The sequence below is a fragment of the Polypterus senegalus genome, chromosome 3 (assembly GCF_016835505.1).
Source record: "Polypterus senegalus isolate Bchr_013 chromosome 3, ASM1683550v1, whole genome shotgun sequence".
Classification (NCBI taxonomy): Eukaryota; Metazoa; Chordata; class Cladistia; order Polypteriformes; family Polypteridae; genus Polypterus; species Polypterus senegalus.
The window spans coordinates 151649388-151665679 of record NC_053156.1 but is presented as its reverse complement, the minus strand read 5'-3'; the positions used below and the strand labels follow the sequence as shown (position 1 = coordinate 151665679).

At 39.1% G+C, this 16292-nt stretch overlaps 1 protein-coding gene across 2 annotated transcripts in view; it reads left to right on the top strand.

Moving 5' to 3' along the window:
- The window catches only part of snx14 (sorting nexin 14), a 217900-nt gene that overhangs the window by 65742 nt on the left and 135866 nt on the right, over positions 1–16292 (top strand). For both annotated transcript variants that reach the window (XM_039748070.1, XM_039748069.1), the window contains exons 10-11: positions 825–869; positions 16210–16290. In XM_039748070.1, the coding sequence (XP_039604004.1) occupies positions 825–869; positions 16210–16290 (126 nt within the window). The remainder of the gene's footprint in view (positions 1–824; positions 870–16209; positions 16291–16292) is intronic.

The following is a 16292-nucleotide window of genomic DNA, read 5'->3' as shown; positions in this document are numbered from 1 at the left end:
TCGCGTTGTAACCTGAGATAATCTGACCTAACGGAAGCATATAAATTGAGAAGAGCAGCGGACCCAGGATAGAGCCTTGTGGAACACCATATCGGATATCATGTGTCTTTGAGATTTGATTACCACAACTCACGAAGAATTTTCTACCTGCCAGGTAGAATGATGGTTGATGGTTCTAATGAGAGGTTATCCCATATTACTGGACTCCTTAAACTATCATGGAATTTGAACCCAGCAGCTCTGTGCAAAAAAACTCATTTTTACCACTTGTACTTGTGGTCTCTTTGTTTCAGTTGCTACTCAAAGATCATGACCATAGGGAAGGGTGGGGATGTAGACGGTATGGTAAATTAATAGCTTTGCCACCACAGTCCAATACTGCTGCTGCTGTTGGACTGATTTCATTGCTTTAATCTCATATGATCTCTGCCATATCTTACTAAAAAAACCTTATAGTATTTGATATTTTTTCACTTGGGATTGCTGATCACTCCTTAAATGAAGACATTAAGATGGTCTTTTTTTTTTTTGGGAGGGGTCACTAATTGATCATTTAAAGGTGCTAATTTACACTATGGGTCAGAGTATATCTTGGCAACATTCAATTTAGTTTTATTAGAGGTTTAGCAAAAACTTGTTAAAGGTAGATAATGACATTAAAACAGATAGAACAGAGATCTTATATGCTATAATTTTAAGATGATAGTTCAAGCATTATTCTGGATGGTTCATTTACACGTTCTGATAACTGTTACTGTGTTTTACTAGTGCTTAAATTTGCTTTATTGTGGCAACTAATTAACATGTTAAATTATATTTTGTAGGATACTGTTAATCATTTGATCTTAATCTTCATTGATGATAGTCCCGTAAGTATTCATAATTATAATCTAATTTAAATTTGTTGTATATGTTGCTACTGGTTTTCTTAAATTTCAGCAGATTTTATATACAAATGTTCTGGTTGAACTGGAGTCCTGGGTTATTTATGAAGATGTTTAGTCATCTTATGATATTCTTTATTTAATAAGCTGATTTACACATACTCTCCTTGCATCACAAGAATAGTAATTACGTACTACTGAATGATGATCTTTCTGATTGAAGGTGGAAATTGATGATTTTGTCATATGGCATGCACATAGTACAGAATTAATATGAAATTAGAATATAAAGAAAGAAAGTTGTGGTTTTCACAGTTTTACATCATGTCCTTTAATCCATTACATTTCTGTCATTGTCGCCTCATAGATGTCACTAATCTGACCCGGGAAAGCTCTTTAGCAGCAGTTGTTAATAATATGCTGAATACTCTGGTAGGCTGTGCCACAATCACACTCTGGAAATGAGACTTTCCCCCTTGTATAAAAAATCTGCACATTGGCCTGTGTCACTAAAGAAATTGTGGAGCTGTACGCAGATGTTCCTGGAAATTTCAAAAACTGGGGGAATTTTGTCTGATAGCATCATGTTAAGAAGAACTGAGGGGTTATGTACTACCCAGAATTTTTTTTTACTGAGCCTGTATGTCAAAATGTGTTTGTTTTAGGTCTCCTGCAGGTAGGATTGTATAATCATGGCCGAAATTATCGGCACCCCTGGAATTTCCCCAGAAAATGCACCATTTCTCGCAGAAAATTGTTGCAATTACAAATGTTTTGGTATACACATGTTTATTTCCTTTATGTGCATTGGAGCAACAGAAAAAAGCCAAATCTGACATCATGTCACACAGAACTCCAAAAATGGGCAGAACAAAATTATTGGCACCTTTTCAAAATTGTGGGTAAATCGTTTTATTTCAAGCATATGATGCTCATTTGAACTCACCTGAGGCAAGAAACAGGTGCTGGCAATATAGCAGTCACACCTGAAGCCAGTTAAAATGGAGAAAAGTTAACTCAACCTTTCTGTTGTGTGTCTGAGTGTGCCACACTAAACATGGAGAACAGAAAGAAGAGCAGGGAATTGTCTGAGGACTTGAGAACAAAAATTGTGGAAAAATATCAACAATCTCAAGGCTACGAGTCTATCTCCAGAGATCTTCATGCTCCTTTGTCCACTGTGCGCAACATAATCAAAAAGTTCACAACACATGGCACTGTAGCTAATCTTCCTGGACGTGGACGGAAGAGAAAAATTGATAAAAGACGGCAACAAAGGACAGTCCGAATGGTGGATGAACAGCCCCAATCAACTTCAAAATATATTCAAGCTGTTCTGCAGACTCAGGGTGCAACAGTGTCAGCTCCAACTATTCATCGACATCTGAAAGAAATGAAATGCTATGGCAGGAGAGCCAGGAGGACCCCACTGCTGATACAGAAACATAAAAAAGCCAGACTGAAGTTTGCCAAAATGTACTTGAGGAAGCCAAAATCCTTCAGGGCGAACATCTTGTGGAGAGATGAGACCAAGGTAGAGTTTTTTGGTAAAGCTCATCATTCTACTGTTTACAGAAAACGGAATGAGGCCTACGAAGAAAAGAACACAGTACCTACAGTCAAACATGGTGGAGGTTCTAAGATGTTTTGGGGATGTTTTATTGCCTCTGGCACTGAATGCCTTGACTCTGTGCAAGGCATCATGAAATCTGAAGACTAAAAAAAAGGATATTGGGGTGCAATGTAGGGCCCAGTGTCAGAAAGCTGGGTCTGCGTCAGAGGTCATGGGTGTTCCAGCAGGATAATGACCCCAGTACCTCTAAAAGCACCCAGAAATGGTTGAAGACAAAGCGCTGGAGAGTTCTGAAGTGGCCAGCAATGAGTCCAGATCTAAATCCGATCGAACACTTATAGAGAGATCTCAGAATTGCTGTTGGGAGAAGGCGCCCTTCAAATCTGAGAGACCTTGAGCAGATTGCATAAGAAGAGTGGTCGGAAATTCCAGTTGAGAAGTATAACCAGCTTGTTGATGGTTATAGGAAGCGCATGATTTCAGTTATTTTTTCCAAAGGGCGTACAACCAAATATTAAGTTGAGGGTGCCAATAATTTTGTCCAGCCCGGTTTTTGCGTTTTGTGTGAAATGACGTTAGATTTGGCTTTTTTCTGTTTTTTTTGTGTTGTTCCAATGCACATAAAGGAAATAAACATGTGTATACCAAAACACTGGTAACTGCAACAATTGTCTGGGAGAAATGGTGCATTTTCTGGGAAAATTCCAGGGGTGCCGATAATTTCGGCCATGACTGTAAATCTTCTTGATTTAAGTGATATCACTGTGGTAGACAGTATGGGATTTTCCAAAATCATCTTTTATCTGCGGAGCAAAGTACAAGCACGGAGTAGGACTGGGGGTGGGATATTACTGAACACTAGAAGCCAGTGACTTGTTGTGGGACAAATTGTTCAAGTGATAAGGCACAGAGTGTGGTGAAGGTTGGGTGTTGAGCAATTTGACATAGGAACTCTATATCCAAACTGGGACACAATGGGGATGTCATGATACCAGAATTTCTGCATTTGATACCAATACCAGTGACATTTTACAATACTCAATACTTATTCAATGGGAAAGCATTTATTTAAAAGTACATGATTTTTTTCAAATGAACAATATTAAACTTTTTCTGTAATTCAATATAAAATAAATAAATATTAATATTCTTCAATCAGTTACTCAACTACAATTTCAGTAAAATAATTCTTATTCATATGTATTAAAATATCATGCTGAACTTTGAAATTAGTTTGTGCTAGACATAGGGAATCTTTCAGTGTTTTTTGCAATAACATGCTTTAAAAGTCTGGTTGATCAGGGGATTACTTTGTTAGGTTTGTAACATTTGCTATTGTAAGATTTAAATTTGCAACTTTAGCTGTTTAAAAACTTACTAAAAGTAATATTTACAAATGAGTCAAAATAAATCAAATTTTGTACGTCACAGGGACCTGGTGCTTTAATTTCCCAAATCTTATCCTGCATTTTTACATTTTTTCCAACTTTAAGTATTCCTTTGTGAAATCAATCTTTTCTGTTTTACTCAAATCAATTATTTCAGAAATTCTGTAAAATAGCCTTGGTTCTGTTATTTTCTTGGTGTTTTACATGACTTATTTTTTGTTATTGCTTATGTCAGAGATCAAATCCAGAATTAGAAAACTAACTCGACTAATTTTGCTTGCGTTCAGTTACTCCAAACATAGAGACTGCATTCCATTCACCAACATATCATTCAAATTTATGATATACTAGCAAAATACCCGCGCTTCGCAGCGGAGAAGTAGTGTGTTAAAGGAGTAATGAAAAAGAAAAGTAAACATTTTAATAATAACGTAACATGATTGACAATGTAATTGTTTTGTCATTGTCATGAGTGTTGCTGGCATATATATATATATATATATATATATATATATATATATATATATATATATATATATATATATATATATATATATATATGTATGTATGTATATATATATAGATAGATAGATAGATAGATATACTAGTAAAATACCAAGCTTCAAGAGGAGAAGTAGTGTGTTAAAGAAGCAATGAAAAGAAAAGGAAACATTTTGAAAATAACGTAACATGATTGTCAATGTAATTGTTTTGTCACTGTTGTGAGTGATGAGTGTTGTTGTCATATATATATATTTACACACACACACATAAACATATATATATACATATCTATACATATACACATATATACATACATATATATCTACATATATACACATACATATACACACACACATAAATACATACACACATACATACATACACACACATATATACACACAAATACATATATATATACATACACACACACATATATAAACATATATATACATATACATACATATCTACATATATACACACACAGCTATTTCAGATCAGTGCAATACGCTGCTTGTTAAAATGGATAACTCCCGCTCTTACGTGCAAGTCTGCGTGGATATTATGAACTATCAGATTTGTTCAAGTTCTATTTAAATTTTAAATAGAAGGAATTTTTATTTAGTCGACAGAAATATCTTTGGTAGGAATGGTAAAAACAGACAGGAATATTATTCCTGAATAAATCAACTCAAACCTTAAACAACTTATAATATTTTGCTCTCCATAAAAATATATCCTGTCTAAATTATACAAGTTAGAAATAAAGTAAACATTAAAAGAACAAACATTCAAATTTCTTTACTCTTATGTAATTTTATATAAAAATAAACTTAGATTTTAAATATCCCAAAAGATTTTGCTCTCCATAAAAATATATCCTGTCAAAATTATACAAATTCAAATATGAACATGCTGCATAACAAAACCTGGAAATATAAATAAAATGTGTTCCTTTCAGCAATAACAAATCAAATCATTCAGTTGTCTTTGCTCATATGTCATTTTAGAGCTGGACGCCTGGCATCTTTTTTGGCAACAGGTTCGTTTCTGTTTGGTGTGAGGTTCTGTGTTGTGGAGATTCTCAGGATGGATTGCAGGTGCTCATCAGTGAGGCGACTCCTGTGTGCTGTTTTGTTAGTCTTTATCACTGAGAAGAGCTTCTCACACAGATATGTGCTACCAAACATGCACAAGGTTCGAGCCGCATGTAGACGGACTTTTTTTGTTCTTCAAAGTCACCAAAGCGCCGTGCAAACTCAGTGCGCTCAGTTTATCAGCAAAGTGCGATTTGGGAACACCGTAGTGACGACTTGGTTTAACATTACTTGGCAACAGGGAAAGTGGGGCAAGTGGTTGTGTCTCCCATAAAAGCAGCGTCACTTGAAATCACTTTGTGATTGTGCACGGTAAAACGTCCGCTGAAGTGTCAGATTCTTATTTAATTCTTCTGCTTTCTGTATCTTCTGCATTGCATTCAGGTTACCCTGATGTTTTGTCTCATAGTGCCGTCTTAGATTAAATTCTGTAATTACAGCCACATTAGCTCCACAAATGAGACACACGGGTTCAGTAAACATATACTCAGCCTCCCATCGCTTTTAAAGGCTCTATTTTCAGAATGAACTTTTCTCTCCAGCATCGCGTGAGCTAGCTTCGCAATAAGTGTTCGGCAAGGCAGCTGAAGCGCTGCATTATGGGATCTGTAGTTTATTGTGTTACCAGCGCTTCATATACCTGGGCCATTAATAACAATAATACAGTATATAAAATGATCTCGCGGGCCGGATATAATTACACGCCGTGCGGATGTGCCCGTGGCCCTTGAGTTTGACAAATATGGACTAAATAGAACTTGAAAAGATATATTTTTTGAAATGTGATCGCGCAATTCAGATAGAGTTGACGCCTACAGCCTGCATCCTCCCCTCGCTCTTACTTTTTACCGCTCATCTAATGAATACACTGAGTATGCCTTAACCAAAACAATCATTGATGGCAAATAAAATATCCATTATTCGAGTATGTAGATCGGAATATATATATACATATATATATACCCGCGTATCGCAGCGAGAAGTAGTGTGTTAAAAAGCTAGAAAAGAAAAGGGAACATTTTAAAAATAACGTAACATGACTGTCAATATACAGTATTTGTTTTGTGAGTGTTACTGAGTGTTGCTGTCATCAAGGATTTGATTATCATTATTTCTTTCAATCAGGTTCGTATTTGTAGGATGTGTTGTGTTCAAGTTACATTCCGTGTTTGTCAATCGCTGTAAAGATGACAGGTTTCTTTCATCGATTCGTTTCTTACTGCATCAATAAACAGCTCGTCTTCTTCTTTATCTGAGACCTGACACACTGCATGCACGGTTTTTTTACACTGTCTTCCTTTAGCGGGACATTGACTTTTCCACCGTGTGCTTTGTTTCCGCAGTAGCTGGATTTATGAATATGCTTATCAGACGCTTCATATTTTTTGCTGCCTTTTCAATTGTGTAATTCGGTTTTTGTTCAGCGCTCTTTGGAACTGTTGCCTTTTATCTCTGCACTGCGTCAGTTCACGTGAGCCGCTCGGTGTACATGCAACGAAGGTTCCCAGCTGTGCTGGTGCCATCTGTGCTATGTCCGTGGCTGTATTTAATGTTACCTTAGTCCTGGCACTTAAAACTTTCTCTCGCAGTTTCGCTGAGTTTGTGTCAAACACCACCCTGACCATCTCATCTTCCTCTCCATAAACACAGTCCTTCACCCGTGAATATTTAGTGGAGTTTGCTATTGGATTGCCGCTGACGGACGGCCTTATATGGGCAGGCACTAAATTACAAACGCCAGCGCAGCCTGTCTATGAACTTAATTTAAAGTGTAGGTTTACATCGTGCTTTGTTTCCGAAGTAGCAGAACTCATGAATATGGTTGTATATGTCACTCGCTCGCTTCTTATTGTTTCGCTGCCTTCTCAATTATATAATGCATGTTTTCTTCAGCGCTTTTTTGAGGTCTTCCTGGTTTTCTATGTACTGCGTGATTACGGGAGGCGTGATGATGTCACACGAAACTCCGCCCCACGGCGTTGAAGCTCATCTCCATTACAGTAAATGGAGAAAAACTGCTTCCAGTTATGACCATTACGCGTAGAATTTCGATATAAAACCTGCCCAACTTTTGTAAGGAAGCTGTAAGGAATGAACCTGCCAAATTTCAGCCTTCCACCCACACGGGAAGTTGGAGAATTAGTGATGAGTGAGTGAGTGAGTGAGTGAGTGAGTCAGTGAGTGAGTGAGGGCTTTGCCTTTTATTAGTATAGATATGTGTGTGTACTTTGAGGTGCGAGCAGCTGTTGCTGGGGGTGCCAGAATCCATCGAGGAAGAAAAATTAAAAACATTATTTGTACAAAATGTTAATTAATCTATCCATTCCAAAATAATTAAATGGGCAGGCTATTTCGTGTCAGTGCAATATGCTGCTTGTTAAAACGGATGACTCCTGCTCTTACGTGCACTTAGTGCTGCGTGGGTATTATGAACTATCGTATCTGTTCAAGTTCTATTTAAATTTTAAATATAAGTAATTTTTATTTAGTCGACAGAAATATGTTTAGTAGGAATGTAAGTTAAATTTTGTCATCATTGCATAAAATTTTCTTCACCATAGAAATTTAAAGACTAAATTCAACTTCCATTCCTACCAAAGATATTTCTGGCGACTAAATAGAACCTACTTATATCCAAATTCGAGCTATTGAGCTGTCGCCTGCCTGCCTGCCTGAATAAGTCACCCTCGCTTCGCTCTTATTTTTTTACCGTTCATTTAATCATGGCTAGTCGCGGAAAAATTATAAAATGGAAGGGGGATTACACTGAGTATGGCTTTACCAAAACAATTATTGATGGTGAATAAAGTATCCATTATTCATAAAGCTTCAGTTGGTGATCTGCTTTTCTGCGTTAACCTCATATTTTTTCATACTTCTTCTCAAACCAAGGGGGTGGGAGGGTAAAATGAATCGGGAAGCACTATTCAATATAATCGGTGTACCAGGAAATCATGTATTGAGAGAAGTTCCCCTTTGCTTGGAACGCAAAGTGTGATTAAATGCATTATTTTTTAACGCGTTATGGAGCACATGCATCGAAGCTTCTCAGCTGTGCTTGTGCTAAGAAAAGGAAACATTTTAAAAATAACGTAACACGATTGTCAATGTAAACTTTTTTAAGTAGTGCCTGGAGGATTCAGAGTGTGGAGAAACTCTAGAGGGTAAAATGAATCAGGAAGCGCTGATCAAAGTAATCGGTGTACCAGGAAATCATGCATTGAGAGAAGTTCCCCTTTGCTTGGAATGCAAAGTGTGATTAAATGCATTATTTTTTAACGCGTTATGGAGCACATGCATTGAAGCTTCTCAGCTGTGCTTGTGCTAAGAAAAGGAAACATTTTAAAAATAACGTAACACGATTGTCAATGTAACCTTTTGTAAGTAGTGCCTGGAGGATTCAGAGTGTGGAGAAACTCTAGAGACAGCGTGTGTATTAACTTGTGGATTTTTGTGAGTATTTGGTGGCAGCGTCACAAAGTTGGTTCCGCAAGACTGTGTTAGCTGCGGAGCTCAGCTCAGAGCGAAATGAGGTGAATGGGAGGGGAGATGATGACATGACTCCCCCACCCGCCTTAACTGTCAATCCCCCCACAAAGACAGTCTCTCTGAATTTGCATAAGCACAGCCCTTCAACAGCAATTTTAACTTAGTTACAAAGTGTTCAAAACTCTCATTTATATCCTGCGTCCTCTCATTAAACTTGTTTCCCGCATTAGCCGTGGGCGGTAGCCTGTCTATGAACTTTATTTAAACTTTAGGTTTACACCGTGCTTTGTTTCCGAAGTAGCTGCACTCATGAATATGGTTGTATGTGTCAGTCGCTCGCTTCTTATTGTTTCGCTGCCTTCTCAATTGTATAGTGCATGTTTTCTTCAGCGCTTTTTGGAGCTCTAACTTGTTTTCTACGTACCGCGTTGACAGTTCACGTGATTACGTGGGAGGCATGATGATGTCACACAAAACTCCACCCCCACAGCCATCGAGCTCAACTCCATTACAGTATATGGAGAAAAATAGCTTCCAGTTATGACCATTACGCGTAGAATTTCGAAATGAAACCTGCCCAACTTTTGTACGTAAGCTGTAAGGAATGAGCCTGCCAAATTTCAGCCTTCTACCTACACGGGAAGTTGGAGAATTAGTGATGAGTGAGTGAGTCAGTCAGTGAGGGCTTTGCCTTTTATTAGTATAGATGTGCTTTTTTCCAGTAGTTGGTCAGATTTTAGGAATTACCACTCAGGAACTTCAGTTTGTCTTCAAAATGCTCCTGCTATCTATAATTAGGACTTTTCTATTAACACAGTGCATGCATTAATAGTGAGGTACACCTTGTAGAATTGAAACACTTAATAGATCATATTTTGGTATTAGCAAATGGAGCAGCTCTTTTAACTGCCAATGTAGATAAGCAAATAAAGCCACATGGTTTAAAAATTGCTTAGATTTTTGATGTTATCAGTCATATCACTGTGTTTTAAAAGCCTGTACAGATCTATTTCTGAATTAACTCTATAATGGGATAAAAGTGCCAGTTACTAAAGCCTGTGTGTATTTTATGTCTTTAGCATTCCATTGTTTGCTTGCAGTAATTTCCCTGTCTTGAGCCTACAGCATTTCCTAATGTGACTTAAGCATTTTTCATGTCGACATTCTGAATATTAATAGGCTGCTGTAGCATCACCAGCATGAGCTATTTTCATATGTTGTTTTTATTGATGTTTTTTCATGTATGATTGTGCCTTTCAAAATAATTGGTGGTCTTTCAGTTATGCTTGAGTGGAACGTTTTTTGGGAGAAAAAAGATGATTAACAGGATGACCAATATCCTAAAGCATCAAGACCAAAAAAAAAAGAGAGAGAGACTATTTTCATTACAGTTTTTGGCAGTTGGGGAAAATGTAGTGGAACATTGCATATAAAATTTTAAAAGGAAAATTGTAAACATCAAGTATAGCTGTATTGTCAGTCCTGGGGATGATGAATGTGGGCAAGTGTTAACACAAAGAATTGCTTGCATGGACATTTTTAAGGCTCAGTTTGTTTACCTTCATTTTGAATATTTGTCAAGGGAAGTGGGTTTTCCAGCAGAGCTATTTTACATTTTAAAAATAATATAATAAACATGCATTGCTACTGATAATTTCAGCGTCATAATATTGGTGCCAGTTCTGCTGAATCTCATGCATATTTGGAGACCAAATATCAGCGTCCAATGTTACCAGTCACGCCATAACCACATTTAAATAAGCTACCCTGTTCATCAAAAAGCTGGCTGCATTTGTTTTTTTTTTTCTTCTCCCTGCACTTTGCCACTTTTGCTATAGTATTAATATATTTTCTTTTGCAACCACTGTCTTTGTAGTCTTTTCACTTCAACTTGTTTCCTTTTGTGTTTTGTTTGATAAATTTATAATGGAGTGTGACGATATGGGTTCTGGCTCCACACTCCCATCTGATTTTGGGAACCCTTGAACCCACCACCGTCGGTAATGTCACCGATGAGCTAGTCAATGGAGGCAAACAAACAATTGAGCAAGGGGTGGTGCAAAAAGTGAATAGGGCTTTTATTTAAAATTGTCCATCAAAACAAAACAGTGTTCCAATAAATAGTGCAGTTCATTCAATAAAAAATCCAATAAAAGAACGTGGAGGTTAAAATCAATAAATAGAAAAAACAATCCTTTAAAACGAGAGGTTAAAAATCTTCTTTAGGAAGAAGTCTTAAAACAACAAACAAGCTTGGTGCTTCTTTTAACATGTGACTCCCCTGCATCTCCCTGTCCAGGCTTCGCAACAGAGGAGCCACACTCTCTATGCAGCTGCCCTCCTACAACACACATTCGAGACTGGAGACCTCCCGATCCCTGGCTCCGGTATGGCACTCATCCCAGCCTCGGAGAACTTGGTTTCCACCAACGGCCAGGTCGCCCATGTTGGGGATTCCAACCACCAAGTTTCCCGACTTCCGCTGCCTTTCCGCGGCCTCTCTGCGGCCAGTCGCCTTCCCTTGGTCACTTCCGCTACATAATCGCTCAGCGGGAGCGACATCCAACTCAAACGCCTGGGTGTAGGCCCAACACCCCAGGCCCTTGCAGCTGCCCATGAGCGCTCGTTTGTTCACTCGCTCCTTCTCTCACTTTCACCGACCTGCCTCCTCATCTGCTCCCGGTAACCTCCGTCCTCTTTCCTTTCCTTTTTCTCTCCGATCGTTTCTTTTTCACCCCCTTCAACCGACTTGCGCTTCTTTTTTATAATGTGAGGGCCATCACAGCTGTAGCATTAGCCACGGGAGCAATCACGAATGTGGGCAGTTCCTCACCTGTGCACACGGTGAGAAACGCCCACATCGACGACTGCCCTGCGGCTCGCTACAACATCCCCCCCCCCTCACGAAGCCGCCTCGGGTGCGGTGATTATTTAAAAATGGCCTTTGCTCGGTGAGCTGTGGACCCGCTATACCACATGGAGATCTTAGTGGAATATGCTACATGAAATTAAAGTTTGATTATCTTCTAGAAGATATTTTAAATAGCAGGATAGTACACTCTCAATCAAGAATTACTCATAAATGAAAAATGTGGGGATCCTGCAGGAACTGGCTTTGCATCTCTGTCCAAATTTATATGGTCAGGTTGTCTGGGAACTCCTTCACAATTCCTGTATGAGTGTGAATGAAAGTTTATGGGGGTATGAAGTTAGAGGGATGTCATTGCTTTAAATGTTAGTTTATAACAAGAGCTGCCATGGTGAACTCCAGCTGCCTGTAACCTTTTTCTAGTTAAAGCTGTATCAAAAATGAAGATAAATTTATAACTAATGAAGAGACACAAGGTTAGAATGAATTACAATGTCTAGATTTGATAGAACCAGAGGTACAGTTTTTTTCACAGTACTCCTATTTTTATTTATTACGCTGTGGTGAATCCCAGTTTGTACTTAGAACTTTTGCTTTGTAAGAGGCAGCTCTGTCAAAAGTGTGTTTCATATCTGAATAGTAGATATTTGACAGCAGATTTTTATTTAAGCTTAGGTTTATATTTTTATAATATCAACAAATCATTATTTATAATGTTGACAGATCCTGAAAATGCAATCATTTAAGTCCTAAATTAAGCATTTATTTGTAAAGAACAAAACAAAAGTAATTATATATGATCTAAATCAGTTCCATCACCAGGATAAGAAAATATTTTCTGAATTTGATATTACAAGTGATAGTGAATATAAAACATGATTGTGAGTGTGTGCAGAACTTTTCATACAATTTGTGAAATAAAAACCTCAGCCATGCAGATCCATCCATCCATCCATCCATCCTCTTCCGCTTATCTGAGGTCGGGTCGCGGGGGCAGCAGCTTGAGCAGGGATGCCCAGACATCCCTCTCCCCAGCCACTTCTTCTAGCTCTTCCGGAGGAATCCCGAGCCGTTCCCAGGCCAGCCGAGAGACATAGTCCCTCCAGAGTGTCCTGGGTCTTCCCTGGGACCTCCTCCCGGCTGGACGTGCCCGGAACATCTTGCCAGGTAGGCGTCCAGAAGGCATCCTGATCAGATGCCCGAACGGCTCTACTCTGAGCCCCTCCTGGATGACTGAGCTTCTCACCCTATCTTTAAGGGAAAGCCCAGACACCCTGCGGTGGAAACTCATTTCAGCCGATTGTATTCGCAATCTTGTTCTTTCGGTCACTACCCATAGCTCATGACCATAGGTGAGGGTAGGAACGTAGATCGACTGGTAAATTGAGAGCTTTGCCTTATGGCTCAACTTCTTTTTCACCACGACAGACCGATGCAGAGCCCGCATCACTACAGAAGCCACACCAATCCTCCTGTCGATCTCATACTCCATTCTTCCCTCACTCGTGAACAAGACCCCGAGATACTTGAACTCCTCCACTTGGGGCAGGATCTCGCTCCCAACCCTGAGAGGACACTCCACCCTTTTCCAGCTGAGGACCATGGTCTCAGATTTGGAGGTGCTGATTCCCATCTGCTTCACACTCGGCTGCAAACCAATTCAGAGACAGCTGAAGATCACGGCCTGATGAAGCAAACAGGACAACATCATCTGCAAAAAGCAGTGACCCAATCTTGAGTCCACCAAACCGGACCCCCTCAACACACTGGCTGCACCTAGAAATTCTGTCCATAAAAGTTATGAACAGAATCGGTGACAAAGGGCAGCCCTGGCGGAGTCCAACTCTCACTGGAAACAGGTTCGACTTACTGCCGGGAATGCGGACCAAGCTTTGACACCGATCGTACAGGGACCGAACAGCCCTTATCAGGGGGTCCTGTACCCCATACTCCTGGAGCACCAACCACAGGATTCCCAGAGGGACACCGTCGAACGCCTTTTCTAAGTCCACAAAACACATGTAGACTGGTTGGGCAAACTCCCATGCACCCTCCAGGACCCTGCTAAGGGTGTAGAGCTCGTCTATTGTTCCGCGACCAGGACGAAAACAACACTGTTCCCCCTGAATCTGTGGTTCGACTATCTGATGGACCCACCTCTCCAGAACCCCCGAATAGACTTTTCCAGCTAGGCTGAGGAGTGTGATCCCTCTGCAGTTGGAACACACCCTCCGGTCCCCCTTCTTAAAGAGTGGGACCACCACCCCAGTCTGCTAATCCAGAGGCACTGTCCCCGATGTCCATGCGATGTTGCAGAGACGTGTCATCCAAGACAGTCCTACAACATCCAGAGCCTTAACGAACTCCGAGCGTATCTCATCCACCCCCGGGGCCCTGCCACCAAGGAGTTTTTGACCACCTCGGTGACCTCAGTCCCAGAAATGAGGGAGCCCACCTCCGAGTCCCCAGGCTCTGTCTCCTCATTGGAAGGCATGTTAGTGGGATTGAGGAGGTCTTCGAAGTACTACCCCCCACTGACCCACAACGTCCTGAGTCGAGGTCAGCAGCGCGCCATTCCAACCATATACAGTGTTGACACTGCACTGCTTCCCCCTCCTGAGACGCTGGACGGTGGACCAGAATCTCCTTAAAGCCGTCCAAAAGTTATTCTCCATGGCCTACCCAAACTCCTCCCACGCCCAAGTTTTTGCCTCAGCAACCACCAAAGCTGCATTTTGCTTGGCCTGCCGGTACCTATTAGCTGTCTCTAGAGTCCCACCGGACAAAAGGGTCGTGCAGATAATTTTTTTTATCATATGTGTATGTTAATAATAAAATCATCTAATATAATTACTTTAACATAATGTATCAATCGTTAATTTGGATTAAGGTTTGCTAAGGTTGACAAAGGATTTAGAACAGACACCAGAAGATCTGTAAACTAACAGTAACTATTTTTGAATTCATATAGACATTTTGACAATGTCTGACGTAAGTAATTAAATATTGCTCCAAGTCCTTCCTCCTTGATTTCTAATACATAATTTATAGGAATGTGTTACATTATTAAGAGAAGCCTCAATTAAAGGAAAGAAATGTTTAAGCATAATTTTAGTAAGAAAACAGATGTCCACAAAGTAATATCATTTACATAAATTCTTTATTTCCTAAGAAAATAAAAAGTTGGACATTTTTAAATGTTTTGAAGTGAACAATATCATTTTATATATGACGATATTATATGCAACAAAGTGTTTTCACGCCGAAGATTTAACTTTAATTTAAGGATAGATTAGATGATGCCTTCTATGTATTAGATGCAGTTTTTTTTTGGTCTTTTAGTACATAGCCTCTATCATTCCTGATAAGAGATTTGTATTTTTTTCAGAAGTACTTAAGAATTAGCAAGCTGTATCCATTGAAGCATCTGGTGTGTCTTGAAAGGCCAATACTTGCATTTGCACACAGTGTTCATCTGTAGAACAATAATTCACAGTAATCAAACCCTTACCTCCACCAATACAAACTTGAACTATATCACTTATAGCTAGAGGGTACAGCTTTTTTTGTGCTGTTTTGATTGTAAATGTGACATACAGTACCCAACAACTCACTACAACTAATTTGTGTTTCTCTCATTTTATCTTTAGTCGTATTAGTAAATAAACAGAAGGTGGTTAATGGTTTTTCTTGCTATTTTTTTTTATACTTTAAAAGCATATTTTAAAAGCATGAAATCATATTTTAAAGTTCACTGAAGAGAAAACTAATTGACATACAAAACATGCTCATCATTCTGATATCTTGTGTTTTATTTTCTGAAACAGAGTGGAAAAAGGGGAGGAGACTGAGGCTAAACTTGCTGTACCTGTTAACGCTTTGTATAGTGCCAGCTCTGTCATGTAGCTTTTTATTGGCTGTCGCAGTAAGGGGCATGGGCGGCTGTATTGGAAGGTCTTCACTCAATTAATAAATGTGACATTGACAGCAGTTTTCATTCGTGTACATTAATATGATCTGGTGACACAATCAGGGACTGTTGTTGGCAAATCTGACATACCCCATGATTAGAAGTCATGTAATTTGACATTGACTGTAGTTAGTGGTCACTGAGTGAAATGACTCTGAATATGTTGCATTTTTACTTTTTTTTTGTAGGCAGAAACCAGAGTGGTAAAGCCAGTTTCAGCAGAGATCTGCAATGTTTTTGCTGTGGAAGCTTGAAATAATTCTGTTATGAAATTAATAACAAAGTGAATGCAACTTTGGTGTCTTTTTATTATTGTACTGTTCTTTTAAGTATTCCTTTTTACCTTTACCTCTTTTAATTAAAATATCTTCTTAATAAGATAAAATGTAAATATTCTTCCAGAAATATCCTTAATCCCCTTTCTTTATTTCCTTAAAGCCTGAAATGGCGACCGAGCCACCTTCAGCTTTTGTTCCATTCTTGCAGAAATATGCAGAATCAAGAAATAAGAAAACATCTGT